Here is a 27,995-nt window from a genome sequence, read left to right as displayed (position 1 = left end):
AAAGGCTTCAATGAAATAAGGCACGTGAAGATCCAGCTGATGCAAAGAACAATTTTATTCATGCTTAAAGCAGAACACGAGAGCAAGCCAGTGTCAGGAAACAGGCACCTCTTCTCAAAATAAAGCACTTCATATTCCTTCAGCGGTGACGCAGAGCGACCCAAGCACGTGCCAGGGAGCCAGGAGGGCTCTCGTGGCAGGGGAAGACCATCCAGGAATGACCTGGTTGAAGAACAGCAACTCAGACGAACTGGGCACTTCACTTTCTTTTGCCTTAGTTTTCAAGGGCGAACAGGCTCTGAATCATAACTGAGAGTTCCACACCTTGCTCCTGTCTCCGGTACTAGACAGCAATAGCCAAAAGGCTGGGGATGACAAGGCAGGTGTCCGACAGGCCCCTAGCAATCAATCGAGGCACGGTGTGTATGCAGATATCTGCCGAAAGGCACTGTGCGTCCTGCACATCTCCACGTCTCAGCAATCGCCCCGGGCTCTGCCCTGGGAATCATGCCCGGGGATTGCTTTGCACTGAAAACAACTCTGAAAACGTGCCATGTGTCTCTGTTCACTGCTCTGCCCCAACCAAACCCTCGCAACAAGGCAGAGCTTCCGTAGCTCATGTTAGCAGAAATCTAGACTCCAGCAATGAATGGGGACCCCCCGACCCAATTACCCTACACTCTTTCTTAACGGCTGCACTACAGGAGAGAGAGAAGAAGGGAGTCTTTCACGTGGCGCCTAGGCCAAGATATCGGAGGTGGAATCCCCAGAAGCAAAGCGGATGTCATGGGCAAGGCAAGGCCCATTGGGCTCCTTTCCAAAATCCACCAGGAAGTTCTTGTTCACCGTCAGGCCTCCCTTCTCAGTGTCCACATCAATCTGCAGCATGACAGAGCCTTCCCTGCGAGGGGACAAGAGCGCAGCCATTACAGACAAGCAAACCGTGGTGCTCTTCAAGAGATCCTGCCCTTCACCTCCTGTTCCTTTCTCCTTAACAGCTCGGCTTCCACAGGGAGAAGGGGGCGGGGGCCAGGTTCCAGGAAGGCCATACACCAGCGCTCACATTTTTTTCCTGAATTCTCAATGGATGTGAGCAAACTGCCAGGCACGGCGTGCCAGGCTGGCCGGAGCTTGCCTTTGTGTTGGAGGTCATCGTCTGCTTTGCTAAAGCAAAACATCTCTGCTAAATCAAAACATCCCCTTTCCTCCCAAATGTTCCTCACCTGACCATGCTGGGGTAGAACTGCTTGTCCCAGGTGCTGTAGAGGGAGTTGGTGACGTACAGCCTCTTGCCATCCAGGCTGAGCTGCAGTTTGCTGGGGCCGCCGTACACTCTCTTGCACTGGAGGCACAACAGACACCAGTCATGTTACCGCCTTCTTTCTTTCAGCAGCCACGCGCAAGCAGGGCCAGGGGAGCAGAGCAGAGCGGCGGCCTCCTCCCCAGCGCAGGCAAGGCACCAGATGCTGCGGGACACAGGCACCGCAGGGGAGACCGACCCCAGAAACCCTGGGCAGAGTAGAGGCAAAGTGCAAAGGACACCGGAGGGCCAAGAGGCCGCAGAACTCACCTTGATCACCAAGGGCTCCGGCTGGCACTTCAGCTCTTCGTCTCGGCACACAGTCACGGGTCCGCCTCTGAGGATACTGCCTCCCACAAACACCTGTAAGCGAGGCAGTGGGAGACGTGTTGCCCTCTCATCCCACCACCACCACATCCTGACGAGGAACCCAACAGTGCAAGCCCTTCTGCTCCTGCCTTACCTGTCCCACCAGCCGGGGCTTGCAGGTCTTGGAGAGCTCGTACTGGCGGATGTCTCCGTGCCACCAGTTGCAGAGATACAGGTACCTGTCATCCACTGAGATGACGAGGTCAACGGTGAAGGCTAGGGCACAGAAACCGAAAGCTCTAGAGAAGGCAGCATCCACAGCAAACCTGCCTCGCATCCAGCCCCAGCCTGCTCCTCTCCCTGCCATTCTTGATGGCGTGCCTCCGGCACAGGAGACCTGCCCCAGTGCACGGGATCCAGCGTCTTCCTGGGGTGTGCACAGCCCTCCAGCCCCCCAACAAGCCTTCCCCCGTCTTTACGCAGCGAGGCTTGGAGGGGCAGCCAGGGGGCTTGGCCAGGCTGCACAAAACAACGCTTGGGAGGAAAAAGGGAAATCCAGCTCAGGGCACACAAACCTGGCATCTTGGGCATAATCCATCCTGTCACGTCCTTGGCCGGTATCCGAATCACCTCTTCTACTGCCCAGTTGTCTCTCTGCACAAGAAACACAGGCACCGCGCCATGAGCGCTCCCCTGCCTGCTCAGGAAAGGGCTGGCTCTCCCCCGGCTCCTGACAGAATACTTGCCTCGCACTTGTAGAAGCGGTAGACGATGCCGCTCAGGGCACAGCTGACGTATCCCTCGGCAGCATCGGGGTTGTGCAGGAATTTCACACTCAGGGGCAGAGAGTCCTCCCCCAGGTCAAAGCACTGGATGAGGGAGCGGCAGGACAAGTTCCACACGTTCAGGCGGCGCCCATAGATCCCTGAGGAAAAGGAAAACCGAGTCAGCAGAAGTGGGGGGGGGCTACCCACGGACACTCATCCCTCCCCAAGATGCTCGCAGACGCGATAGCCATGGCTATCAGACTAGCCAGAAGCAGCCAAGAAACTGCAGCGATTTAGGGAGCTGTGGGAGAAGACAGGGACCAGCCGGTCTTAAGGACAGACGCTGCAGGTCCTGTAGCAGTGCCTGTAAAACGGGCCGTCTGGGGAGAAATCTGCCTGTCCCCTCGCCCTGCCCCCTCGACACCCTCCCATCGCCTCGGCCAGTTCTGGCTCAGCACCCGCATCTGTATTCCCTCACCTTTCTTCAAGTCGTTGGGACAAAATCCACGTCCTGCGCGTTTTGGGACTACTCCGGCAGAGCTGATCAGAACATTGTAGCGCGGCTGGTACCAGAAGTCATATCCACTTGGGGGGGTCTCACACTCATTTTCCCAGTTCCCCTTCAGCTCAAAGGTCTCTCCATCCAGCACAATGAAGCCACCTGTGAGACAAAAGGGGATGCGTGACAAATCACATACTCCACTTCCAAACCGGTCAGTTTGTTCATGAAGTTTTTACAGGGCAAAGTACCTTTCGCATTGCCAGCCGCATCTCCCGTGTTGGCAATCAGAATATCGCCATTGGGCAGGCTGCGAGGTACGTTGAGGTATCCCTTGTTGCACTTCCAGAAGACATCCACTGGCTCAATCATCTGAAAAAGGTTGACACACACCCACTTCAGCCTCCGGCTGCTCAGCGCATTTCACGCTCCCTGGCAGAGCCTGCGGCCACCCGAGACTTCGGAACATCTCTGACACTTGCAGGAGCTTTCTTTCCAAGAGCACACACTGGCCAGGGCCTGCCCCTCCTCGGAGAGGAGCACAGAAGCCTCTCAGATCCCCTCTGCACAGACAAGAACGCAGCAACGCCTCACTCCTAAGGGCTTGTCTGTCCACCACACCATTTCAGTGGGGGGAAGGTGTGGAGTTATTTGACTCCCCGAATGCAACAGGTACACAGAAAGGAACACAACGATGATGAGAGCCGCCTCTGGTCTGAAAAGGGGAGAGCCCAGAGGGAAACGTGACCCAGCTCTCTAAACTCAGGGTGGAAGAGAAGATGAAGAGAGAACCCTTCTTCCCTCTGTATTATTCCAGAAGCACCAGTTCCCAACTCCTTCCCAGAAACTTGACCTTGAATCACCTCAGCCATACCTTGCACAGCTTGGGAGCCCGGCACTGTGACCCCACATCCACCACGTAAATGCGGGAAGAAATCAAACAGGGAAGAATCAGCTTGTTCCTTTTCGTTGTGACATTGTCAAAGCAGGTGCAGCCAGCGCTCCACCCCGAGGAATGCAGCTCGTCTTTGAGGTTGGGCATGGGCAGGCGGTGGATCACCTAGGCAGTCAAGGGAGAGTTAGGGGTCGCGCAGGGAGGCAGCGAGAAATGGGGACCCTAATGCTGGCAGATACTCCTGTCTTTGTGGCCTCCTTTCGACTGTAGCTGGGACTGCCTCTGGAGACTCTGCTCCTCGCACTGAGCACTGCTCTTTGATAGGGTACTGTGTGCAGCTGGGAAATGTGGAGATTCTTTCAAGAATTCCTCGCCCCATGACACTAAAATTCAGGAAATCATGTATATGAAGAAATTATGATTATCATGTTGACAAAACAGGTGCGTTGCTCTGCAAAATCCTCCTAAGACTAGACTTCAAAATCTGTTAAAAACTTTCAGAAGCCTATATTGGCTTTAAAGTGCATTTTCTTTTAAGCTCTTGTAGCAACGGACTAGTCAGGTCATATATACACCCTTCATGTAGATAACCTGTCTTTGCAGCCTGCAGACAGGTAAATGCCGATGTCCCGTTTCGGATGACAGCAGGCAGGCTGTTCAGCACACGACAGAACATCTCTGCCACTGCAGCACGACAGAACCATGCTGAACTCTGCACAAGTGCTGGATCCCCTACACCTCCTGCGTCCCTAGAGACCATTCTCCATGCTGAGCAGATACTGAGAAGGTGATTCGGAACATGTGCTCAAAAGCTCACTAGCAGCACCAAGATGCTCGGGAAGTGAGTTGGGAAGTGAGTCAGAACCGACCTGTCCCCAAGACACAGCAATGGAGATGATTCAACTAGAGCCAGGCATACGAAGGACAGTGAAAAGAGAGCAGGAAGGTGAGACTCCAGGCAGACAACATCCATCTCTCTTGCATGACACCAGTGGAGAAATAAGAGGCAGACCTGCCATGACAAAACTCACAAGAGGTTTCCCAGCCAGAACATGAACAGGCAGCGGGTAAGAGCCAAGCCAGGACGGAGACAGAAAGATGCAGGAAGACAAGAAGGTGCAAGGCATAAACAGCCTGCGTGACAGAGCAGGACTCAAGCAATCTGATTTTCCCCAGAGAAAAAGAGTAAATGTCCTGAATCTGGGGGCACTATGAAGCACAGAGCCAGCAGCCAGTCACCAGCCCAACAAAAAGCCAAGACACAGGTACCTGGCAATAACATGGAGATCTGGGGTTGAGATCGATGGTGGCCAGGTAGTCAGGTTGGTCGATGCATGTTTCCCTGTAGGTACAGGTCACGTAGGCAACCTCCTCTCTAGGAGCTGGGTGTAGAGAAAGCCTCAGTCAAAATGTGCCATGAACGAGCCGGAAAGGAAAAGTAAAGCTTCAACAGACTCTCAGATCAGACTGAACTCATTTTTCTGGATGCTACAGCCTTGCTCCTTGCTCACTGGCAACGGCCCAACCCTGGTTCCACTACTGACACATTCAAAACAGGCTCAAGAGGACTTGCCTTTCACATCGGGGCAGGTGGGGTAGTCGTAGCACTGAACTCTGCATCTGTCTGTTTTGGGAAGAAGAGAAGAATAAAATGAGAAAGGTCCACATTCTTAAAAGGTGCCATTTCAGAAGACTCTGCCCCACCTGATGGACCTTCTCCCAGCCCAACTATCAATGGGGACTTCTGTGACCAGCATCTGCTGTTGTTACGGCACTGACAAATGATGGACCCAGGAGAGGAATCCTCCCTAAAGTGCCACCATGAATATCACCGACCAAACCACTGCTCAGTTCCCTTCTGCATCCTCGGAGTCCCTCACTGATACCCTCCCCATCAGCAGTGAAGAGAGCTTCCACCGAGAACACGTCAGTACTGAATGTCTGGTCTGATGATTCCCCAGCAGAAGGGAAGGCTCCCCTCAGCACGGATGCTACAGACACATGGAAGACGCTTCTCAAGGCAAAAAGACCCCCTGGAAGCAGATCGGTAGTGAGACAAAAGAAACCTCTGGTACCAGTGGGACCAAACGCCAAAGCTCAGTCCCAAATCTCTCCTCCCTGCAGCGCGGCAGAGGAACAAACCCACCAGTCCCCATGTGGGACTCCGTTTCAAGGCGGGATGTCTGCAGCCCCCGGGCAGCGGCTGGAGCCAGAGCCAGGACGGGGCTACAAGGCTTGGAGCTGCTGCGGGCTGCGGGGAGGCTGCAGCGCGGCTCTTACCCATGCTGAAGGCCGTCTGGGTCACTCTCCTCAAGAGCAGAGGTGCTGGAAGTGGAGCTGCAGCTCGCTGTCTGCCTTGCTGGGGTGGGTTGTGTTGTGCCAAGGCTGCTTCGAGGGGGCCTTATATACACGGCAAAGGGGTGGGGGGAGAAAGCAAACTGCCAAGGGAGGAGCCATCGCTCCTAAGCGTTTGGGAGGTGCCAGACCAGCGCTGTGGCTTGTTTCCGCCTTGCTAACCCCCAATCTCGAGGAAAGATCTGCTGCTCCATGCAGGTCTTTTCCTTCAACACAACCACCCGTATCTGATCCTGGGGCTCTGCTGGTTTCCAATGGACTTCTCCACGCTCTGGCGGCCTCCAGGTCCCAGACGAGACTCAGCTAATTAAAGCCATCCCCCATACCCACGTTGCTGCCGTACAAATGTGCAGCGGTTGCAAATTCCACGGCAGGGATGGGAGGTCCAGTGAGATAATCGGCCCCACCAGCGAAATGACAAGCTTTGAACATACGGAGGCCACCAAAGACACCTCTGAAATCTGGACCCTGACAGAAGGCACGTCTCTGTCTGAGGGCTGAGCTGAAGACACGGGCTCCCTGGCGTCAACTCCAAAAGCCAGGCCCAGGGGTGCCTCTGCCCATAAAGACTTTCTGAGCTCCTACGGACTGTCACCTGGGATGCAGCGCTCCGAGGGCAAAGGGGGCTCCGACAGCACTGGCATCAGAAGAGACTCGAGTGACTGCCCGCATCTCCCAAACAGCTAGAAAAGACGTCAGGCGAGAAATGGGTGCCTCAGGAAATACAATCTGTGCCCCTGTTGATGCAGCACCTGCACCGTCAAGAGATGCCTGCTGCCTCTCAGGTCCGCATCTCCACATGGAAAGTCAGTCCAGCTGGGGAAAATAGGAACCTTTAGGATTTGAGGCAATTCAGCACAGAAACTGCCTGAGCAGTAGCCCCTTAGTCCCTCCACCTCACTGAAGCAGAACGATGCCATGTAACTAATGACAGAGATGTCTCCACATCCACCTGCTTGGACAAAGTGCAGCTCCGAGGGACAGGACGCAGCCAGCGAGCTGCAGGGCTGCACCAGGGGAATCTTCTCACCGTGCCCATCAACGCACTGCACAAATCCCACCGAAACACAGACTCACCGAATCCCACAGCAGGCACCAGTACTGCAAAGTGCCTGGCACAAGTGTGGTTGAAACTGGCCTAAACTGCCATGAAACACCCACAGGAACAGCAGAGATCTCCGTTAAAGGGAATGAGGTGTTGGATAGAAGAATTTTGGAAGAAGATGAGATGACCATGAGCACGGCTGCCACCAGCTGCCAAACTAAAGCAGGAAGAAAACACCAAGCGCTGTGGAAGGGGAACAAATATCATATCTTGTGGAAGAACTCCTCAATCAGTGGGCAAATTACACGGGATAAGTAATTGCTCCATGTAGGAATGCAGAAACATCTGACAGTGCCATTAAAGCAGCCCTCCGGAGATCTCTATCAGAAGAGATAGCCCGTCTCACTGGGGCTGTAATTAATGGCTCTCTGGTTCCAGAACAGCACTTTAAACAAGCGACAGGCGGACACAGGAGTAGCCTGGCACCAGGCACCAGTGCCCAGTTTTAAGCAATTTCTCAAATAATTAGCACACTACCCAGAGGCAGGTGGGCGCAGCTTGCCAAATGCTTTGTTTCAGGCAGTAGAAAAGAAAACGTGGGTTTTTTATGCAGGCTCGTTCTCACTCCTTCCACAAAGAGTGGAAATTTCAGTTTCCAGGCTGGCAGGATTCCTGAACACGTGCTCCAGGCAATGGCGACCAGAGCATGCTGCCTACTGAGGGACACTCAGGACTGACAGGACGACGCAGCTGCAGCTCTGATCCAGCAACAAGAACTACAAGTCCAGCAGCTGAGACCGGCAGTAGGCAGAACGGAACCCAGCACGCAGTGGCATGAGGTGACCCGGAGGGTGAAAGGCCAGCAGTGATGGTGGGCACATGGGGGGCTGGCTGGCATTTCCCTACGTAGCAGAAGGAAGCCCTCAGTCCAGGAGCAGCTCCCCAGCCAGAGCTAGCTGTCCTCCTCAGGGGAGGTTCAGGCGTTGTCCCCGAGGCGCTGCCGTCCTTGTTTCCCGGCGGGCAGGAAGCACAGCCGGGCCCAGGGACGCAGGAGCAGCTCCTGCCCCGTCAGAGGCGATGTCAGGCACTCGGATGATGCCTCTTTGCACACTTCTGCTGTCACAGCGCACATCTCTCACTGCACCGTCTTCTTGCACCTGCACACCTGCTAATTAAAGAGTTCATTAGTCCTCCGCTCATTAACAAAGTTTGCTGGTCATCCTCTTTTTGGCTTTCCTTGGTGACGTCTTTGGCAGCCCTCACAAAACCAAGCTGTGGGCTGTAGAGTTTTCTAATTAAAACTGATAGGAGGAAGGATAAGAGCCGGCTCAGCAACACCACCAAGCGAGCCATGGTCAGCGGAGAACACAATCAGTGCCGTCTGCTCTCGGCCCAAGGAAAGCTCCCCGTGGCAGGCAGAGATGGAAGCCGCGACATGGAGACGCAATCAGGGGCTTCACTGCACAGCCCACACTGGGGTGGCAGCTACTCCCCTCCTCCCGACCATCTCTCCCAACCCTGATAGGAAAAAACAGGCTATAATTTTGATAATGGGCAGGACGAGGTGATGCAACCCACTGCAGGCTGGCACAGCACACTAAACGCGGCAGGAGAAGACCTTGCTTCACCAAGGACGCTACGTCTGCTCTGAACAGCCAAGCAAGAGCTCCCCGGCTACAGGAGCAATCTCCAACCTTCCCCCAGTGCTCCAGGGGGACGTTCCCTCGCGTCCCCCCTCACCCTGCCATTTAACCCTGCAGGTGCCCCAGGGTGTCTCAGTGTCGCTCATCCTCTCGCATTCTTAAATCCCTCTCTCCTACACTGCGTCCTGGCCTCCGTACTCCCTTTACAGCCTCCTGCCACCCCCAAACAGGGCAGCAAGGTGCTGAGCACCAGCAGAGTTTGGAAAGCCTGGAGTCAGTGCCAGTGTCCCAGCAAAAAAAAGCCAGGGGAGGTAGGTTGTCCTAGACCTTCCCAGGCTCCCCATCTCCCAAGGCTTTCATTCTGTTACGGTCTATTCCCCTCTTCAGGAGCAGAAGGAAAACTACACCATCCATCCCCTGAAGATGTTGTGAAACAGAGCTTTGCTGGCCAACTCGAAATTCATGTCACAGGGGAACACAGAGTGAACCCAGCTGAGCTCACCTCCTGCCAGGGCAGAGGGGAGAGCAGAAGGATGGTGAGATTCCTGGCAGACAATCTCCCTGCCGGCTGCGGATCCCCTGGGGAGCAGCATGAAGTCGATGGCAGGCGGCACAGCTCACGGCACATAGGTGGTGGCAAGACACAAATGGCTCCTGGGGCAGCACAACCAGAGCCTACCAAAGGCATGTGAGAGAAAGAGCACGCTCAAAACTCTGCGCAAAGCGAAGATCCACCACCCTGGATCTCTTGACCACTTCACTGAGCGGAGACAAACCAAATGTCACAGGGCTACTGGACTCACACCTCATACACGCAGTGCCCTTCAAAAAACATCACTTCAAAACATTCCCACGTGCAGGCTACCAGGTTTGCCGGAGGGAATATGAGCATAGTGTAACTACACCCTTCTCCCCCACGCACCCCTCTGCCTTTCTCCCACCACTCTTCCAGCCGCCCCTTCCCCTCCAAATGAGCAGCTTGCTGCTGGAGCAGGAGTCACAGGGGAGGGGGCAGAAAGGTCTGACCAAAGGCACGGCAGCGGTGGGATCACCCCTCCCCGCTACAGCCCACAGCTACAACCGGACAAACCCCTCCAAAACCCACATCCTTAGGTGGTGATTTCAGACGCCGTGTAATGAGGAGTGACTTCAGGCTGCCACTGAAGGGCCCTGCCAGGGGCAGCCACAGGCAGATGGACGGTGAGTCACGTTCTTGGCAGCGCCGTTTTCCGACGGATCAGATCCTTCAGCCGCCTCCTCCCACCGCGCAATCGCTCCATCTGACACCAGAGGAGTGGCAGCACCACGCAGCTGGGGAGGACGGACGGGCAGGACCTGCTTCTTCTCCTCTTTCCTGCCTCTGCCTCAAGACGGGCACTAGCAGCGTTCCTCAAAAGTCCCTACGAGCACGGCACATCAGACGCCACGCTTACAACAACTGGAATCAAGAATGGTTGACCTTCCCCCCCTGACGGAGGTGGAAATGCAAACCAGGAATACGTACACTGAGCAGTTTATCTGAACATTTCAGGTCCCCATCCAAGGACTCATTTTATACTTCTCTGTACGTAACAAGGCACTTCCCTACAGTCTTAGACCCAAAAGTAGGGGTCAGCCTGCACCAGAGAAGTAGAGAGCTTGAGGTAGCAGAGCGAAAATTTTTAATGGTAACTAATGGTAATGGTTTTTTAATGGTAACTCTCATCACAACTGCTCTGGCTTCACCTAAGCAGAAACTGTTCTCCATTCTATAACCTTCCCAGCTAATAACTGAGAAATAATATATCTTGCTGTCCTCCTGCACTTGTTGAAAATACTACAAATAGTCTCTCTTTCTGGTATAAACACATTTACTTGTCTTGGAGATGACCTGGCAGCAGAAATATAAATGAATCTGCAACCTCAAATTAACCACGAATGAGCGAAAACTAGGAAATAATTAGCTATGAAGGAACAGGCAAGCTGCACTATGCCCTCCTGTGGTCACCTGGAAGATCATCTACTTTCTTTAACGCCAAAAACTGAAGTCACGCTGGTGCACTGGGAGGCAGTTTGAAAGTACCACGTGCTGCAGAAGGCTAGGTCACGTTCACTGGTTTCTTCACGTTCTTGCCTAATTCCCAAGAGGTCATGATTCAGCAAACAGTATGAAATAGAGTGTACAGACCCAGAGTTTTGTGTGCTTGTGAGTAAAGATGGATTTTGGCCAGTGGGTGAAACCTCTACACTAGTACTGAATGAACATGTGAGTATCATTTTTTTCACCCTCCAGACATCTGGGCCTACTCCGCATTCACCAACTTATTTTGTTTCGCTGCGTTTGTTTCTTCCACTTCGAGAAGCATGAGAGACGATGGTCAGTCACTAGAGCGAGGCTTCACACCACCTCCACAGATTCTCCAAAAAGCAGGCATTTAGCTAACGTCTGAAATTCCGAGTTCCATTTCCAATGGGCTGTGGGTATTTGCCATGACAGTGCCCCCCCAAAAACCTCCATGAAGCCAGTGAAGCCTACGGTAAAGCCTTCAGGGTAAAGCTTCCACAGCAAAGCTCATCTTGCAATAAAGTAGGCCCAGACAGGCACACACACTAAAAGCAGAATCTCTGCTACGGACGTGGATCCCATAAGCACAGCGAGACCCATTTGGTTTCCTCCCAGAATCATGAGAAACTCTCTGCTCACAGCTTACCTTTTTCAGCACCCGGATTAGCCGATGTTAGGAAAAAATGAAATATTTTCATTCGAGTGAGTCCCACACTTTGCTTTTCTCTTCCTTCTCTAAGCACCTTTTTGCATTTAACATTTGCCTTTTACAAGGAATAGGAGCAATCCGCACTTCAGTAGCTTGTACTGAATACAGTACTGAATACTGAAGTACACACTTGTATTCAGGGGCATTCCCAACTGGGGTTTCAGGACAGGACGCAGACTGGAGCTGGACTGAGAGACCTCCGTCACCCTGCAATACACTGATGGACTCAGAAGAGGCAAGTTCGTGATCTGTGGTAAATCACGACCCACAGTTGCTAGCAGAGCGAGAGACACTCCCAGCTGTACTCCTGTACTGCAGGGAGCCAGGCTGCAGCCTGCCCTCAGGTGGCCACGTGGAAGATCATGTACCTTTTCCAATTTAAAGGACTCAGTCGTCTAGGAACTAGGCGTGAAAAAAAATACGGGCTCCAGCAGTATTGGCTGGTAGCAAACGATTTCCTGACAAATTAATGACTTTCCTGGAAAGCAGGAGACAGTTCAGACACTGAGCACCCACTGTAGCCACTCAGCATGGACGACGAGCAGTGTTTACGCAGGTTGGCAGTGTGTACTCCGTTCTTGAAACCAGTCCCTTTGCAAGGAAAACAGCACAGCAGGATGGTTTAAACATCACCCATTTCTAAAAAGAAGCTGCCGAAAATGGGCTTGTACATCAAGGTCTTGTCATTTAGAAAGATTTCTGGCTTTAAAAGGTCCTAACTGAACTGCTTGTTGCAGGTTTCAAAGAGACCGAGTGGCAGCAGTCCAGCTGCCCTATGTTAAAAACACAAAATTGAACTCTCCAAGCCTGGTTCCAAATATTTTAGGCAAGACAGGAAGCAGTTACATATAGAAGTCTTGATTATAAAGCCAGATCTGTCAGCTAGATGAGGATTTTGCTGTGGAAGCACAGCAAAAAGGCAGAAAAAACCCTCTCAAAATGCTCCAGCGGGAAGTCCCATTAACACGCTGCTCCTCCGACACTGCTGCCGTGATTCCAGCGTTACAACTGAAGCTCAGCAGGAAGCAGCAGAGGCTGGCAATGGACACAGATGGAACGCAACACATCCAGGGAGGCAGAAAAGAGAGTCAGACCCAAGAAACAGCTTGGGGAAGATGCATGAGGAACTGGCGAGAGAAGAAAGGGCGGACTTGTGAGTGCTTGTCTGCTCCAGAAGTTGCAAGACAGCGGAAAGACTCCTGTAAGACACCCGTTGCTGGCGCCACCTGGCTCAGCACAGTCTACAGAAAAGGGTTTTGCAGTTTTCTCCAGTCTTAGAAAATGGGAGAGAATCTTTGCTTGCAATAATGGGAACAAAGGCAGTTTCAGCAAAAATAAATTCCTCATCAACGGATTTTTAGACCAATGACATTGTTAACTTTCTGAAATGATCTTACATTTTAAGTTCTTTGAAACAGAAAATGCTGAAATTCTTAAAAGAAAAAAAAGTGAAGTTCCACCTGACTTGAAGAACAATTTTATTGTTGATTTTTTTATAACAGCAGTGCACAAATGTTAAAATATAACCCAGCGCCATAAACATGTGGCTTCAGATTAGATACACATGATTTTTATGTCTGCTGTGAAGCACTAAGTACTTTATGAGCAAATTAAGCTTTGCAGGGACAGGAGACTTTGGCTCTGGGGCAAGCCCACGGAATGTATCCTTCTTACAGAGTTATTAAGGAACAGCTTCTCCACCGCCAAACCGTGGCAAGGCAAACTGGCACCAACCAAGGCAAATAGTCCTTAAAAGACTGGTGACCTCGGCCTTGAAGCCTACAGTCAATCGTGATTACACCGGACCTTGCGAAAGAGGAAGGAGCGGAGCAAATGTGATGCATATTGTGTTTCAGAGAGATTCGCCTGCCTGCCTCAGAATGAGAAGAAAGCGGAGCCTCTGTGGCTCACCCTAATGGAAGTCTACATTTAGACAGCAGGCAAAGCTCCAGCTGAACCGATTCACCTACATGAAAGAGAAGTGGAGGGTAGGGAGGAGAGAGAGGGAGAAAGAGAAAAGACATAAAGAGAAAAAAGAAACCATCTCCATACAACAATTACATCCAGATATCAGAGGTACAGTCTCCACCAGGGTAACGAATCTCATGAGCTAGGACAGGCCCATCAGGTTCCTTCCCAAAATCCACTAGGAAGTTTTTATTCACTTTCAATCCACCTCTTTCAGTATCCACATCAATCTGCAGCATAACAGAGCCTTCCCTGAAAAAGGGACAAGAAAACAGATATTGGGAAAAGGATTCATATTTGTCGCTCTTCTCTTCCATATTTGGGCAGGATTTGTCTCCATTTAATATAAAATGGAAAGAACCCCAGATTCAAATTGGGGCTTAGCAGGTCTCAAAAGTGAGTTACATCACCTCAGTGAAACCCGCAACCTCAAATTGGCAATGAAGGGGTGAAAATTAATAGCCGTTGTTACTTATAAAGGAATAGGAAAGCTGCACTATGCCCTCCTGTGGCCATCTGGAAGATCATCTTCTTTCTTTCATTCCAAAAAACCAGAAATTCCTGCTGATAACACTCAAAGGCAGTTTGGAAGTACTATGGATTCCAGGAGGCTAGGTCATGTTCACCGGTTTCTTCCCATTCTCATCTACTTCCCAAAAGATCATGATTTCAACAAATAGTGTGTGCCGACCCCAACTCCTGCGTGCCTGTTGAGAGGGATGCACTCTAGCCGGTGGGTGAAACATCTAGGCTGGTAGGCTGTGTATAAAAAGTTACAGGATTCAGTCTCCCTGTGTGGGAACTTTGCTCTACGGACCAGCCGGCATACGCATAGCACTATTTAAGAAAGAAATCTTGAACATGAGCTTGTACAGCCATCCTTGTTTACCAAAGTTTTCTTACTTGACAAGATCTGGGTAGAACTGCTTGTCCCATCCACTGTAGAGAGAGCTGCTGACATACAGTCTCTTCCCATCCAAGCTAAGCTGAATCATCTGAGGTCCACCTGGCACCCTCTTCCCCTAAAATTACAATAGAGAACAAGGTGCTCAAGACAAGCTGCCACGGAGGCTGAACAGAAGACATGCAACAGCAAGGAGAAACAAAACAGCATGGCAGTTCTGCTACTCGGAGGACCATCCAGCGCTCTCAGATCCTTGACACAAGAGCACCAAATCCCCTGTTTTGGAGAGAGAAGAGTTTTTTTTGGGAGTCTTACTCCTTATTAATGGGGAGCCTTGGAGCCAATCTCGATGAGTTCCATTTAGCTCACAGAGCTAGTAGTAAAGTAAGAAAGTAAGGGCTGAAGGATTCAGGTTGCTGTACTTAGATGGAAACGTCAAAAATCAAGCAAGAGGTGGGTGGCATAACCCAGCTGAAAATAAGATGTCTGTACTGCAGCTAGGTCCCCGGCTGTACCATGAAGAAAAGGAGGATGTGAACTTCCCAAAACTGCCCGCAGTGACCAACAGATCTCAGCCATGACCATATTCAGTTGCGTATCCCGTGAGACTTTCCATAGGTACCTGCCTTGACAGTAATAATACTAATGCACATTGATAGTGACCAGAGACAATTAATGCTCTCTGATTTTTCTATCACGATGCCAGGTGCCATCGAACTCTTTACACACACGCACACACACAAGGAGCACCGTAGAACACCACACGGGCTGGTTTAGTGCTTTAGCCACCAGTTGGTGAAAAATTATCAGAAGCAATGATGGCAGTGTGATGGATGCACACCGCTTTAGATTAGCAAGCTAACAGCAGCAGGGAAGATGTCATTACGCAGGCTTCAGTGCAGTTGAACAGCTTGTCCAATTCCACCAGGGACCCAGAAGACTCACCGGGGTTTACTAGCTCCATCCATGCTGAAATGTGATACCTGCGCAGGCTGCAAGCCAAGACACAAACTACCTCAGTTACTGCTTTATTCGTGGTACCTTTGACTGAGGTGTAGGGACATTTCGAACTGGATTACAATTAGCAGAGCACTGACGATGCGCCTGTTAGCAAAACTTACTTTGATCACAAATGGCTCTGGCTGACACTGCAATTCCTTGTCTTCCACCACAGTTACAGGCCCACCTTTAGTGATGCTGCCTCCCAGAAACACCTGTAACCAAGGGGATGCATGAGAGAAGGTGTCGGCTACCAAAGGAAAGTGAAGGCAATATAGTGACAATTCTCAAGCAAAAGTAAATTGTCATTGTCTCCTTTTTAAAAAAAAAAGGAAATAAGACGACTGTACTGCCCTTATATGTGGCAGCTTTTCTGATGCGTCCTCACCTGTCCCACCAGCTTGGGCTGGCGGGTGTTGGAGATATCGTACTGGCGGATGTCTCCATGCAGCCAGTTGCTGAAGTACAGGAACCGGTCATCCAGCGAGATGAGGATATCAGTAATAAGACCTTCAAGAAAATATTCAGTAGCAAAGTCAGGAAACGGACAGGACCAGCAACAAATAAGACCACAAACCTATTATCTTTCAAAATTCTAGTCATAGTAGCCTCAGAAGAATATGTTAAATACGAGTTGGACAATCAAACATCCTTGGAAAACCAGTGCCTACTCAAAGGAGGTTCGGGCTTTCCCAGCATTCCCAGGACCATTCCTGAATACTGTGAGCTCATCCTCAAAGATCCAAAAAGTATTTTTCTAGAAAAACTGACCTCAAGCATTGAGCAGCGTGGGAGCAGCGGTCTGACAACCTCCTACTCGGTGGCTCATATGCAAGGCTAATCTGGTTACATCAGAAGCGTTACACAAAGAACGCAAACAGAAATGCAGTATTTTACAAGGGAAGTGGTTGTCATTTAAGGATAAGATTTTGCAAAAAGCTACACTGTACCACGGAACTGAAGAGGACAACGCCCCATTTCTTTTCCCACCATGCTCACACTAACCAGGCATGTCAGGGAGAACCCATCCTTGCACCTTCTTGCTGGGTACTTCAATCACCTTCTCTGCGGCCCAGTCTCCTTTCTGCCGAAGGCACAGGAAGGAACACAGCGTTATTACTGCCTTGATGTTAGCCAAGAGGGATCAGCTATGCACGACAGAGGGGAGGGGAAGCAAACAGTGCTATTTATTTAATAGGGCCTGTACAGAGGTGATACGCACACTGCAAATAAGCGTTACCAAGGGGTGAGGATGGTAACTATACTGCCAGTGAGAATGTTAATGATTACGCTATGCAGTAACATCTCAAACAGATTGCTGTAACAGTAGCAGAACTGAAGACTGCTAATCTCCTACAGCTTGGTGTCCTCTCTGTCTCCAGCTCACCCTCTAAAATGGAAAGAGCTCCACTCCCCTCTCCATGACCCCCAGCACCTTCCCTCCCTCTTCTACCTTCAGGTCTTCCCTGTGCTTCCCAATACCGGCTGAGCAGCAGGCAGCACACATGGACACCGGTGACAAGTCTCACGTGTTCTGATCAGCTGCCCCATTGACAGACGTTTGGCGACCAGCGTGCAGGCCAGAGAGCAGGCCGTGGAGCCAGTGCTGCAGCCCTTTCCCCAGTGCCAGTGCTCATGAGATTGTCTCATGTTCAAGTGATCACCAGTGTTCCTACCATTGGCAAGACCTTCCCCTCTTTGAGACTTTCACAATTCATTAACTGTGATTAAACTGATCAACAAGTTCTTGCGGAGGGCAGGAGCACTGGAAGTGGGGCTGACAGACCAGCACCATGACCTCTTAAGCTTCCCTTCCTTTCAGGATCAGGCTGCTGGAAATTTGCAGGCTGGGCATCAGCAATCCAGCTGCAGAGATACTCAAAATGCCCACCAGCTGCAACTGCTCAAAGATGAGGGACAACATGGCAGCTTCAGAAAGCCGCAGCGCTGGCGTGTGTGCAGGCTGCCATTGGAAGGTTTGCTCCCTGACACAAAGTTAGAGCTTGGCTAGAATTAGACTGGAATGAGAAGCTGTATTTTTTTTTAAGCTGAATTCTACTGTTTCCTAAGTGATCGGCGTATTTCTGAAACAACTCAGTTCGAGCTTCTGTATTTGTCACAGCTTTCGTTACTCACCTCTGTCTTGTAGAACCGATGCACGGCACCGCTCAGAGCACATCCTACGAACCCTTCTGCAGCATCCGGATTGTGGAGGAATCGGATTTCCAAAGGTATGGAGCCCTGCCCTAAGTCAACTGCCTGAATGTAGGCGTGAGTGCTCCAGTCCCACACATTAATGCGGCGGCCGTAATGCCCTGATGGATTGGGACAGACAAAAATAAGCACAGAAGATATTATTTTAACAAGGAATCACTTTAAGTTCAGAGAGTTTAACCAAATGCTCCCTCACCTCTTGCTACATCAGCTGGGTTAAACCCATCCGCCAAGACTTTTGGGGCTCCCCATTCAGTGCTCATCAGGACATTGTGTCGTGGCTGATACCAGAAGTCATAGCCCAGGGGGGGTACCTTCTCCCCGTTCTCCCAGTTTCCTTTCACTTCAAAGGTCTCCCCATCCAGCAAAATAAAGCCACCTGATATAAAAACAGAAAACTATGTTTGAGGACATTCACACGGATTCACAGCTTTAAATAACTAAATGGTATATTCATCTTTAAATGTCTGTTTTCTAAACGCTCTGTAAAATGCAACCTATGCTTAAGGAAAATTTTGTGATTCCATTAGTATCGCTTTTGTGGACTGAAGCAAATGAAAGCTGGATTTTTAAAGAAGTTTATCACCCTGTAATGATTCTTTTAAGCTTCAGTTTGCTGTATTTCCACTCAAGTCATTCCAATAAATCAGTCAGCCCTCGTAGAGTACGTTTCAATTAAGGGATATCTTAGAGAAGATCCTGGAGGAGTCACCTCTGGTTTTCTTTGCTTGCCACCAGTATCCTTGAATTGCGTACATAACATGTCAAGGACATGTATGCCCACAATCCAGAAGAGAAAAACCCTGTGAAAAGGAGTAGGGTTCACCACTTACCATCTGAAGTGTATTTCTCCTAATAGCTATTTAGATGTCAGGTGTTTTATGTCTGAATAGGTAATAAAATTTCTATGCAAGAATCCTTCAAATTCTTAAACAGAAAATGCAAGCTAGAATAGCCTGAAAGGCTTTATTTTCATTAGACAATAAGACGAAGAGGATTTAGGTTGGCAACAGAATCTTTCATGCCCAAGTCACAAATACTGAGCTGATACAGATTATTTTCAAAAGCAATTCTTCCTTGCTCCATGCTAAAGGGGGACAAGTGAAATGTTAATGGGTTCCTTGCTCATATTATAAGCACTAGAGCTGGTCTTCTTTAGCAATATATGTGAAAGACTGAGGCATGGAAGCTGAAATCATCGACAGTCCCATAGAGGTTCCTCCACATCAGGTGTGAATTGCTGTGGCAGAGCTATGTCTGTACAGCTTACGTGGCAACTGAAGTATTTATTCTATAGTTACTTAAAGAACCGCTGGAATGGTTACGTGCACAAAAGAACTGTAAGCTCTTAACAATTCTTCTAGCTTGCAGCCTGTACTATACCACAAATACTTTTCCAAAGTAATGAAGGGGATGAATACCTTTTCCATTGCCAGAAGGGTCGCCCAAACAGCTGATTAAGATGTCACCACTGCCCAGACAGTGAGAGGTGTGAGGATTAGCCACGTTACCCTTCCAGAACAACTCCACTGGCTCAACAACCTAAAATGAGTATACACATAGTCATAGTCACCTTCTCTGAGATCACTACAGAATACCAGTCTCACCCCTAAGAGGGAGTAATACATTTACTCATATTTTGGTGCAAGATTTTTGTGTGTAGTTTATCAATAAATTGTATGAGTTTCAAAACTCCCGCAAGTTCCTAATACTTGACAAAAGCTTCTATAACTGTTCCGACTCTCCTATTCTAATTTGAAGTTGGAATCCATAAAATCACTCTCTCTTGGTCAAAACATAAGAAATAAAACCCCAGCTTAAAGTCATCTAAATATACCTTATGGATTCTAGGAGCTCGCAAGTCTGTTCCCACATCCACCACATAAATGCGAGAAGAGATCAGACTTGGTAGAATCAGACGATTCCTTTTCTTTGTGGCATCCCCAAAGCAGCTGCTACAGGCGTTCCACCCTGAGTGATGGAGCTCGTCCTTAAGATTCGGCATGGGCAGGCGATGGATCACCTACAAAGCCAGAGACAACCTTAAGATTCAGTCTACTATAGTTTTTCCCCTAGGCAAAGAAATGGGTCTTTATGTCAAAGCATAAATTAATAAAGAGCAGAAGGAAACTACTATTTGTTATTCAGGAAGCAGATTCAGCCTGAGATCTGCAGAGCTGAAGCTGTAAAGGGGGAGAAGGAAGTTGGACATCACGATTGCACAGCATTTGTTAAATGTTGTATGCTACGAAATGAATCCAAATCTTTAAAAGCCTCTGCCCAATTAAGGAGACATGGAATAATGATATGGGAAAAAACAACAGAAAAAAATATGACTTGTCCACGTGCTGCAAGTCTCTGACTTTACACCATTTACCTGATTACAGCTGGGGCTGACTGTAGCAAACTGACACGTTAATTTGCACTCTTGCTCCTGATTACTTTTCCTCTGTGTAACTAGGAGAAGTTGAAAGATTAGAGCTAAGTTTGTCAAAGTTTTAGGAGATTTGTTTCCTCCGCTCCTCTGCAATAAAACCCTAAGCAGTGGCTATTTAAAAAAAAGAACAAATTATGAAGATCTTTGATGTGAAACCAGATTCGCTGCTGCGGTCCAAAGTATCTTCAGCAATTTGAGTCGTATTTAAATGCAGTTTAGCGCACACCACTTGCAGTGACAAACTGAGCTAAGGACAGCCTTGCCGATAGTTTGGATCTGGTATATTCGTAGCTAACTACCTACAGCTTTCCATTTATAAAGTAAATGGATTAGATTTATAATGCCTAATGTGTAGAATTTCCTGGGATATCCGACATCCTACATTATAAACTCTGTCTACACTACTGACATACCCCGAGGAAATACCAGCTTCCAGAGCTTAATACTCATGCTAAGTATAAATCAGCAACAGTGTTACAAAAAGAACAATCAAAATCCTAAGCACAAAAAACGCTCTGAAAGCGTCTTGAGACTAACAGGATAAATGTTAGCTTTGGGTAACCTAGTAAGAAAAACAGCAGGGGATTTGATTGGTTCTCAACACAAATACCTACTTGAAAACGATTATGAGAAAAGAAAAAGAAAGATGAAGTCAAACCAGAGCGGGGAAGGAAAGGCTGCATGAGATCCAAAGTTCACAACTGGAAGGGTCACGAACCAGGTGAGAAGTAAGACTAGAAATGGAGAACGTGCATGCAAATACACACCAGCCGAGAAAATGGTACCTGACAGTAGTGTGGAGATTTGGGGTCGACATCCACAGTGGCCAGGTAGTCGGGCTTCTCTATCCCAGTGTTCCTGTAGATACAAGGCAGGTACACAATCTCCTCCCGGGGACCTTGCAAGGCACAAGTCTTGTTTAATGCATCAAAAGAAACCATTTTTACAAAAAGCTGTGGTTAACTTTAAGGGAATCTTCTCCGGATTGAATCTCTCCGTCTGTAAATTGTGATTCCTCCTGGGAAGCTGGACCTCAGTATTTCCATTTTACGGAGAAAAACTAGTAGTGTACAGCTGTAGCAGCCAGAAATCGCCAGGAGAAAGTCCTTACTCAGCTGTGGGCCCTCTCCACTCGCCCTCCTAATGTACGAGACTCTGGGGATGCAATTATTTCCCTGAAAAAGGTCAGTGCTGGAGACCACCCTCCCACCTGCAAGGCCACGGCAAGCCTCTCCTCTGCCCAGCTCCACAAGCGATGGCTCCCTGCTGCCAGGGCCCAGATCTCAGTCTACCTATGCCAAAAGCATACTCATTACAATCTATAAAATCGCGGCTTTTAAAGTCTATCAAAGGACTCAAGGCGAAGCTCTGACACTATTAAAAGCTACAGCAAAACGCCTCAAGGGCTTTAGTGAGGTTCAGGATTCAGCCAGATGTGGCCGGGAAGAACAGAACGTGACTTTTGTACAGCGGATGAGAAGCTCGCGTTGAACTATGTCACCCAGAATATCCCACAGCCTCTTGCCGTATTTCCCCCTTCTTCTGGCTTAGACAATCACTTGGGTTTGTGAGAGAGTCTGAGGGCAGCGTACAGAGCTCGCCATCCAACACCACCAATGAAACCTATCTTTAGGTTAAACACTTACCCCAGTATTTTTAAAGCAAAGCTCTATTTTGCAGCATAGAAAAGCAGAAGCTTGCTGAGCGTTAACGACCTCGGCCACGCAGACATCTAAACCCAGACCCACTTTGGTTTAGTGCCACAGTGCAGTGACACAGTGGTAACAAGAGCTTGCATGCCTTGCCCAGAGTTGGGTGCAAAATGAACTAAAATCTATTCTGATATTTAAAGTCTCCTTGGCGTTGCTAATTAATGAACCATTCCGGAAGGCATCTACCCTTAGTCTTCACCTAATTGGAAAACAATTCCTTTACTGATGGCGTGGATTTAAGAAAAGATGTTACAATACTTGCCTTTCATGGCATCCAGAGGAGTTGCATATCCTGGACCACATGCTCCGCATTTCGCTAATCGGAGAAAAAAAAATAAGCTGTTTTAATCTCCAAATTATTTCAAAGCCTATCTCTATGAGGACATTGGCTTTGCATTCAGAGATTGACAAATCTTAGATCCAATTTTTACATTGCCAAACCCCCATAAGTCTCACTGAGTCCAGTCAGCGCTGAGGTTACTTGAGTTTCTGAAAACATACAGAACACGACACTTCATGCTCAAAAATAATGGGAAATTTGGGCCTTCATTTCAAGGAGTTCAGCCGCACAATTTCAAAGCACATTCATATATGACAAGGGTCTGGGATTTAAGAAAATTGTGTTAAATGTTTTAGAGAGAGCTGCTGAATCACTGCCAGATGAGTAAGTAGACAGATTGCCCAATGTGAACAACCCATTTTATTATTACTGGAAAACCTCCAGTCTTTCTCTGCATATAAATGCTGAAGAAGTGGTTATTTTTAAGGATTTACAGCCTGGGTAAGAGGTGATACTGCAGGTGACCAGAAGGGACAAGAGGAAGAGGAATTACGAGCCATTGCACCTTCTCTCTATTAAAGACTCAGCTCCCCACCTCTGCTCTACGCCACTCTTCCAGCCACCACAAACCCTCCTTGAAGCAGCAATTCTTAGTCACCGCTCCCGGCTCTGCAACTACATCACCAATCGGACAACTTAGCAGGGAAACCGTAGTTTTGGAAAGCTCGAAAGGGAATCTGAGCGTCCCCTGGAGAAGAGAAGCCCACACAAGCAGAGGGAGCACCTCTGGTCCAAGGCTGGGCTCTGCGTCAGGAGGAACGCGTCGTGTCATGGTGGCAGAAGACGGAGAAGCACCGAGGGTCAAACCCAACCAACACATCTGGGCGTCTCTATGCACAAACCCTCAAAATTATATTCAAACACACTCGACAACTTCCACTCTAACACAGCCACCAGAACGCACGTGCTCAGGATTGTACCAATACGTTGTTAGGTAGAATTAAGACAATATTACCCTGAAATACTGCTTTAAGAGGCAGTTACAACATGTTGCAAGTTTATAGGCTTAAGTGACACAAATAAATCTCGACTTTTCTAGAGTCAGGGAGCTGCAGGAGCTGCACAACGCAGGAAGCTTCTACTCCGTTCCTAAATGGAACCAGTGTGCAAGCAGCCGTTTAAAACACAAAAATATACAAGTGCTGTGCAGCAGGATGCCGGCATATTTTTTTCAATATGACATGAAGTGAAATACATGTTGCCAGAAGCAAAAATGTAGTATAGTTGCCTCCCTCCGTACCTCAACTACCTGTAATAAAAATAAGGAAACCAGCTAATTATTTGCCATTCTCTGATGTTTAAAGAGAGAAGTTGATAGCAACAGTTTATTTCAGAATGCCACGGATGTAAGATTTCAAATGCAGAGGCAGTGACAGCTCCAGCACCCGTTTCATCACAGAGCCTTTCTTTGAGGGCCAAATGCTCGCAGCAGCCCGCTCGCTGCCCGCGGAGGCTCCTAACTTTAAAAACTGGATCTTCGCAAAAAGAGTAATTTAGTACTTTAGGTTTAATTTCACATTCTTTGCGAAATATTTTTATCTGGAAATACAAAATATAAAGTTTGCTTTGTTCCATTTATGTCTAAGCCATAATTTAAACTTTATTCCAATTTTCTCAATCACCTAAATTAGCAGGAGCTCAGTATGCATTAGACCACAGCTTAATTAGCATTGCAAATGCAGTTTTCTGCAGATTACTTTGAGAAATAGATTATTTGTGCCAAATTGTTTTCCAGAGAAAACATACAGCAGGATGATGAACGTTCTCTCTTCCTCCTTCCCATACACATTTTTTCTGCTTTCCCTCTGATCTCGTTCAAGCACTCTTTTATTCCGAGCCATTGTATCTCACCGCCTGAAGATACCCGCAGATGATGCAAGCCTTTCCCTGTTATACGATGCCAAGCTCATTTGTGAATACAAAATAAGGCTTTTGTCACGAAACCATGATGTGTACCATCTTGCAGCAACACGTTAACAATAATATTTACATCTCTATGTTAATAATCCATGGTTAAACATGTTAACATTACTCATTACGTTCCAGATCCCCCTTAATCTGGCAGCCGACCAAGTGTTTGGATACCGGGAAGCGGGACATGGTATCACACCCCTGTGGTTTGCAAAGTCCAGTGAGGACAAATGCATCGAGATTATGTTTTTTCACAGTGTATCTTACACTTTTACAGGCATGTTCTCTTACGGGTATGTTCCCATCCACAAAGTCCACCTTCCTTGTCTTTCTAAATCAAAGAACGTGATCATTGGCTCTTGTGTCAATCTAACAGGAAGAACATTTGCATTTAGCTTTAACTGCTTCGTTACACAATTTTCCGTTTTTCACAAATTAAGTTACAATAACCCAATTCCTCCTTACCCCCATGAAGTTATATTTGTATATATACACCAGGAGCTGATAAAAATATCACTGTTCCTTTTGTTACCGTTGTCTGCAGCAATTCTCTCACATGGAAAGCAAAGGGAATTGAGGAACCCAGTCCAGTTTCCTTTTGCTCTGTATTTTTTCATGTCTCTCCATCTGTTCTGTTCCTCTTTTTGGAGAACAGGAGGGACAGTAAACCCAAGGCCACTGTCCAATCCCCCATGAGCCACCAGTAATGATCCACCGAAAACTCCATGCAAATCAACAATGAGGTTTGGGGCTATTTTGCTACGCTTACAACAGCTGAAAATACATAAGCCACAATTTCCCATGTAAAGCATAACGAGGGACTCCCTGCAGCCTTCCATCCACTCTGTAAGTTTTAGACAAAAAGGAGGCAGTTCTCAACATCATGAATGTTATAAGAGCTTCTCTGATGGTGGCAAAGACACCGCACTCTTTCGGGTGGCAGGGAAGAATAAAACATTTCATTTCCCTCATTTTTTTGGGCACCAAGCTGTCCCACAGTGCCAAGTAAAACCTCATGCTGTGCGAGGTCAAAGGCTGGCGACTGGAGGTGTAAGCCCAACAGACCAGAAACCTCTGGGTTCATCTGTCCCCGTTACCGGGTGAGCGAAGCCACCGTGGTGCTCCGGGTCTCTGGACACAAGCGCTTCCTCTGTCAGCAGGTGACACAGACAGCTCGCTGCCTTTTCAAGGGCTGGAGAGGCTTTGGAAACGCCGAGCTCCTCAGGACACAGAAATATTGGGAAATACAGATCATCCAAAAGGACAATGAATACCACAAAACATTACAAAAGTAAGATTTAGGAGATTTTTTTTAATGAAAAACTTCTGAAAGTAGCTTTTTCTTTTTCTTTTTTTTTTTTTTTAAATAAAAGGCCAATCCATTTATAGTTACCTAATCAATGCGTTAAAAGTTTTGAAGTGCTACGGAAAGCCACTGAGGAAGCTGCAGCACGAGCAAACCCTACTCAGATTAACCCAGGGCCAGTAGTAATCCGGACAATGAGGTTTATAGATTTACAACAATGGGTAATAGCATTGTAAAGAAATATCCCACCTGATAAAGTGCAGTTTCGTAGTACATTCAATAACCATTCACACAAAGAGGTATCCTTTGATAGTTTGGGTTTAACAGTGTGAAACAAAGGAAAGGTGCAGGAAAGACTTTGTCTTTTTATATGCACTATTCTACGGCAGCAGAGTTCTCCAGCTCACTCAAGACAACCTGGGAAGGTGCCTCGGACTCTTCACTCTAATGGGGGAGTTTAGGAGAAATGTGGCAATAAATCAGGCGTCTCTGTTGAGAGCCTAAAGTCCGGTGGAATAAATCTGGGCCAAACGGGGCTTTTTGCAGAGCCTGAGTAAAGAGAAAGCCCTCTGAAGTTAAGGCGGACGCATGGGTTAAACACCGACATATTAAAAACGAAGGTAGGCAAATCTGGTTGCTGGTATGATTGTGCTAAACTGCTGAAAAAACCACACACATGGGAAAAAGGAAACTGGAGTATCAGCTGTGCTGTATACACGACAAGACGCAGGCCTTACACAGCAAGAGACAAAAGCAGCACGTTCTTTCTGGAATACAAGTCTTTTCCCAAGTAACAAATTATGCAAGCAGACTTTAATGATCTGTTAAATTTTTGAAGAGCAGTCCAAGGCTTGATCTTCTGCACTGCCAAGAGCGTACTTTTCCAAACCTTGTGACCAATCAATTACCATCATGCTACTTTAAGGTTTAAGGTGCAGTATTTAATTTACTCTTTATACACTGCCTAGCGACTTCTTACAGACTGCCGCGACCACTTAGGCAAAAATGGCATTATCCCAGGCTACACACTGAAACTTACAGTTTTTTAGAAAGCAAAGCAAAACAAATATAGTTTACTTTGTTCCTACCAAAGCGCAAAAAGATAAACATTCGCCCTAGGCAGATAAACCAGACTCACTTTTGCTGAGTCAGAATTACTGGTTTTCTCTGTGTAATAAGGGCTTTTTTTACTAAGGTCTACAATCTTAACCTGGCTTGTGAAATCAACGTAACAGTGTCCATCTTGCAAATTACACAATACTACATTAACATGCAAAAAACCTTCTTAGTCCCCTCCCTCTGTTTCCTGCCCACGTATCCAAAAATGAAAGTCCATGAAAATCATATGGTCTAACACAAAAATATAAGCAAGAAGTTAAATTCTGGTCCTCGGTTTCCCGACAATCTTCCTAAGCGTCATTCACCTTCAGAATGAACCAGAGCAGCGAGTCCAAACGCTTATTTCAGTTTCTAAATGCCGAGGTACTGAGACACGTTTAATGGCAGCATAAAAGGCATTTACTGATAGCATTAAAGCTACTTATTTAAAACCACAGGGGGGGTCAATAGCTTCAAGAAGTAAACCTTTCAATAGTTGGAGGAAATGCTGAACTTCAGCCCTGTGTCTCTCGTCCCCAGTCCCCTGCGCTAACAAACCCGCTGGCCCCTGCTTGCAAGTCTCCCAGCGCAGAACAGTAGCCAAGAGCAGCAGATCCTGGCCAGATCCCCGGGCTGGATCTCTTACCCATGTCGGATCGGACGCTCAGGCCGCTGGCTGTGCGCAAGAGGAAGTTCAGCTGCCGGGACTGGATTTTTGTGAAGCAAAAGCTGCTCGTTGAGGGTGATATACCCAGAAGCGAAGGGGCGGGCAGAGCTGGGGAGAGAGGCTGCCAAGGGGAGGTCCCGGAGCAGCTGGGAGTTCGTGCGGGAGGCCAGGGACAGAGATTCCGCTTCCCGGGGGAGCAGAGGAGCTTTCAGAGCTCTGTTTGAGCCCCTGTCCTCTGCTGCACTGGGCTCTGACGCCGCTGCGCCTTCCAGCTGGTCCTGTTCGTATTCCAGATATGGTTATCTGGGTATTTTGTACCCAAGTAACCGCCCCGAGCAGAAACAGCCAGCATGCTTTCTAACAGCAAAAGGGGAAACAAATGTACTTTAAAACTCTACATTTTGGGCAATGCTTCAAGTTCTCCCGGAGCTGGTGCATGCCAGAGCGGGTCCCAGCTCCCCATTGTGTCTGCTTTGGCAGGAGCAATTTTTTTAAGGTTTCATGGCCCTTCAGTCCCTTAAACAAGGCAGCTACAGACGGACAACTTGCCTGCAGAAAACGTCACAGAATTACTTCCTAAAGAAGATTCTTTCAAGATTGACAGCTGCCCCGGAATATCGGAAAGTCTGGATTTCACTCTTTATTCCATCTGGGATTCTGCTAAACTGTCCCTAATAAGAATTAGTCTTTTGTTTCCCATTATTTTTTAAAGGACAGTGCCTTTTCCTAGGCAACATTACCATTACCTCTGTCATTTCCAAAACATTCTCAAGAGAGGATACTCTCGAGAGTATTTTACCACCCTGTCCCGCTTCTCTGCCATTTGCGTAAGCCACCGGTAACAGCAGAAAAATTAAAGGGTGCTGAAATGCT

General features: G+C 48.2%; 2 protein-coding genes across 10 annotated transcripts; both read right to left on the bottom strand.

Moving 5' to 3' along the window:
* Nucleotides 1-37: 37 nt before the first annotated feature.
* Nucleotides 38-15,594, bottom strand: LOC128900845 (methanethiol oxidase-like). Of its 9 annotated transcripts, none has more exons than XM_054182414.1 (13): nucleotides 11,504-11,654; nucleotides 6,051-8,335; nucleotides 5,344-5,394; nucleotides 5,040-5,152; nucleotides 3,750-3,935; nucleotides 3,127-3,247; nucleotides 2,855-3,037; nucleotides 2,352-2,534; nucleotides 2,185-2,259; nucleotides 1,764-1,885; nucleotides 1,571-1,663; nucleotides 1,224-1,342; nucleotides 38-901 (listed from the first exon to the last, which is right to left on the bottom strand). In XM_054182414.1, exons 2-13 carry the CDS (start codon nucleotides 6,052-6,054, stop codon nucleotides 739-741), a joined length of 1,413 nt encoding a protein of 470 aa, XP_054038389.1. In that variant the 5' UTR covers nucleotides 6,055-8,335; nucleotides 11,504-11,654; the 3' UTR covers nucleotides 38-738. The 9 variants fall into 9 exon arrangements, with proteins under 9 accessions (XP_054038389.1, XP_054038385.1, XP_054038384.1 ...); XM_054182410.1 differs by lacking the exon at nucleotides 11,504-11,654 and adding an exon at nucleotides 9,316-10,475 and having other exon boundaries at nucleotides 6,051-8,338; XM_054182409.1 differs by lacking the exon at nucleotides 11,504-11,654 and adding an exon at nucleotides 9,316-10,475.
* Nucleotides 13,028-27,368, bottom strand: LOC128900844 (methanethiol oxidase-like). Its single transcript, XM_054182407.1, has 12 exons — nucleotides 27,102-27,368; nucleotides 22,063-22,116; nucleotides 20,874-20,986; nucleotides 19,489-19,674; nucleotides 19,073-19,193; nucleotides 17,848-18,030; nucleotides 17,574-17,752; nucleotides 16,443-16,521; nucleotides 15,826-15,947; nucleotides 15,560-15,652; nucleotides 14,438-14,556; nucleotides 13,028-13,786 (listed from the first exon to the last, which is right to left on the bottom strand). The coding sequence occupies exons 1-12, from the start codon at nucleotides 27,103-27,105 to the stop codon at nucleotides 13,624-13,626; spliced, it is 1,416 nt and encodes a 471-aa protein (XP_054038382.1). The 5' UTR covers nucleotides 27,106-27,368; the 3' UTR covers nucleotides 13,028-13,623.
* Between the last annotated feature and the right edge of the window lie 627 nt (nucleotides 27,369-27,995).

The sequence above is a fragment of the Rissa tridactyla genome, chromosome 23, assembly GCF_028500815.1.
Source record: "Rissa tridactyla isolate bRisTri1 chromosome 23, bRisTri1.patW.cur.20221130, whole genome shotgun sequence".
Taxonomy (NCBI): domain Eukaryota; kingdom Metazoa; phylum Chordata; class Aves; order Charadriiformes; family Laridae; genus Rissa; species Rissa tridactyla.
Note: the sequence above shows the minus strand (reverse complement) of the source record. Positions and strands in the feature narration are given on the sequence as shown.

Bases quoted from the DNA above. Each gene is read 5' to 3' on its own strand.
- LOC128900845 (XM_054182414.1), bottom strand. The intron at 3,936-5,039 runs GTACCTGTGTCT...TTGACTGCCTAG, and splicing joins GATCTCCATGTTATTGCCAG to GTGATCCACCGCCTGCCCAT. The intron at 2,535-2,854 runs GTGAGGGAATAC...CCTTTTCCTCAG, and splicing joins TCCCAACGACTTGAAGAAAG to GGATCTATGGGCGCCGCCTG.
- LOC128900844 (XM_054182407.1), bottom strand. The intron at 17,753-17,847 runs GTGAGGGAGCAT...CCAATCCATCAG, and splicing joins CCCAGCTGATGTAGCAAGAG to GGCATTACGGCCGCCGCATT. The intron at 15,948-16,442 runs GTTAGTGTGAGC...ATTTTCTTGAAG, and splicing joins GGTTCTCCCTGACATGCCTG to GTCTTATTACTGATATCCTC.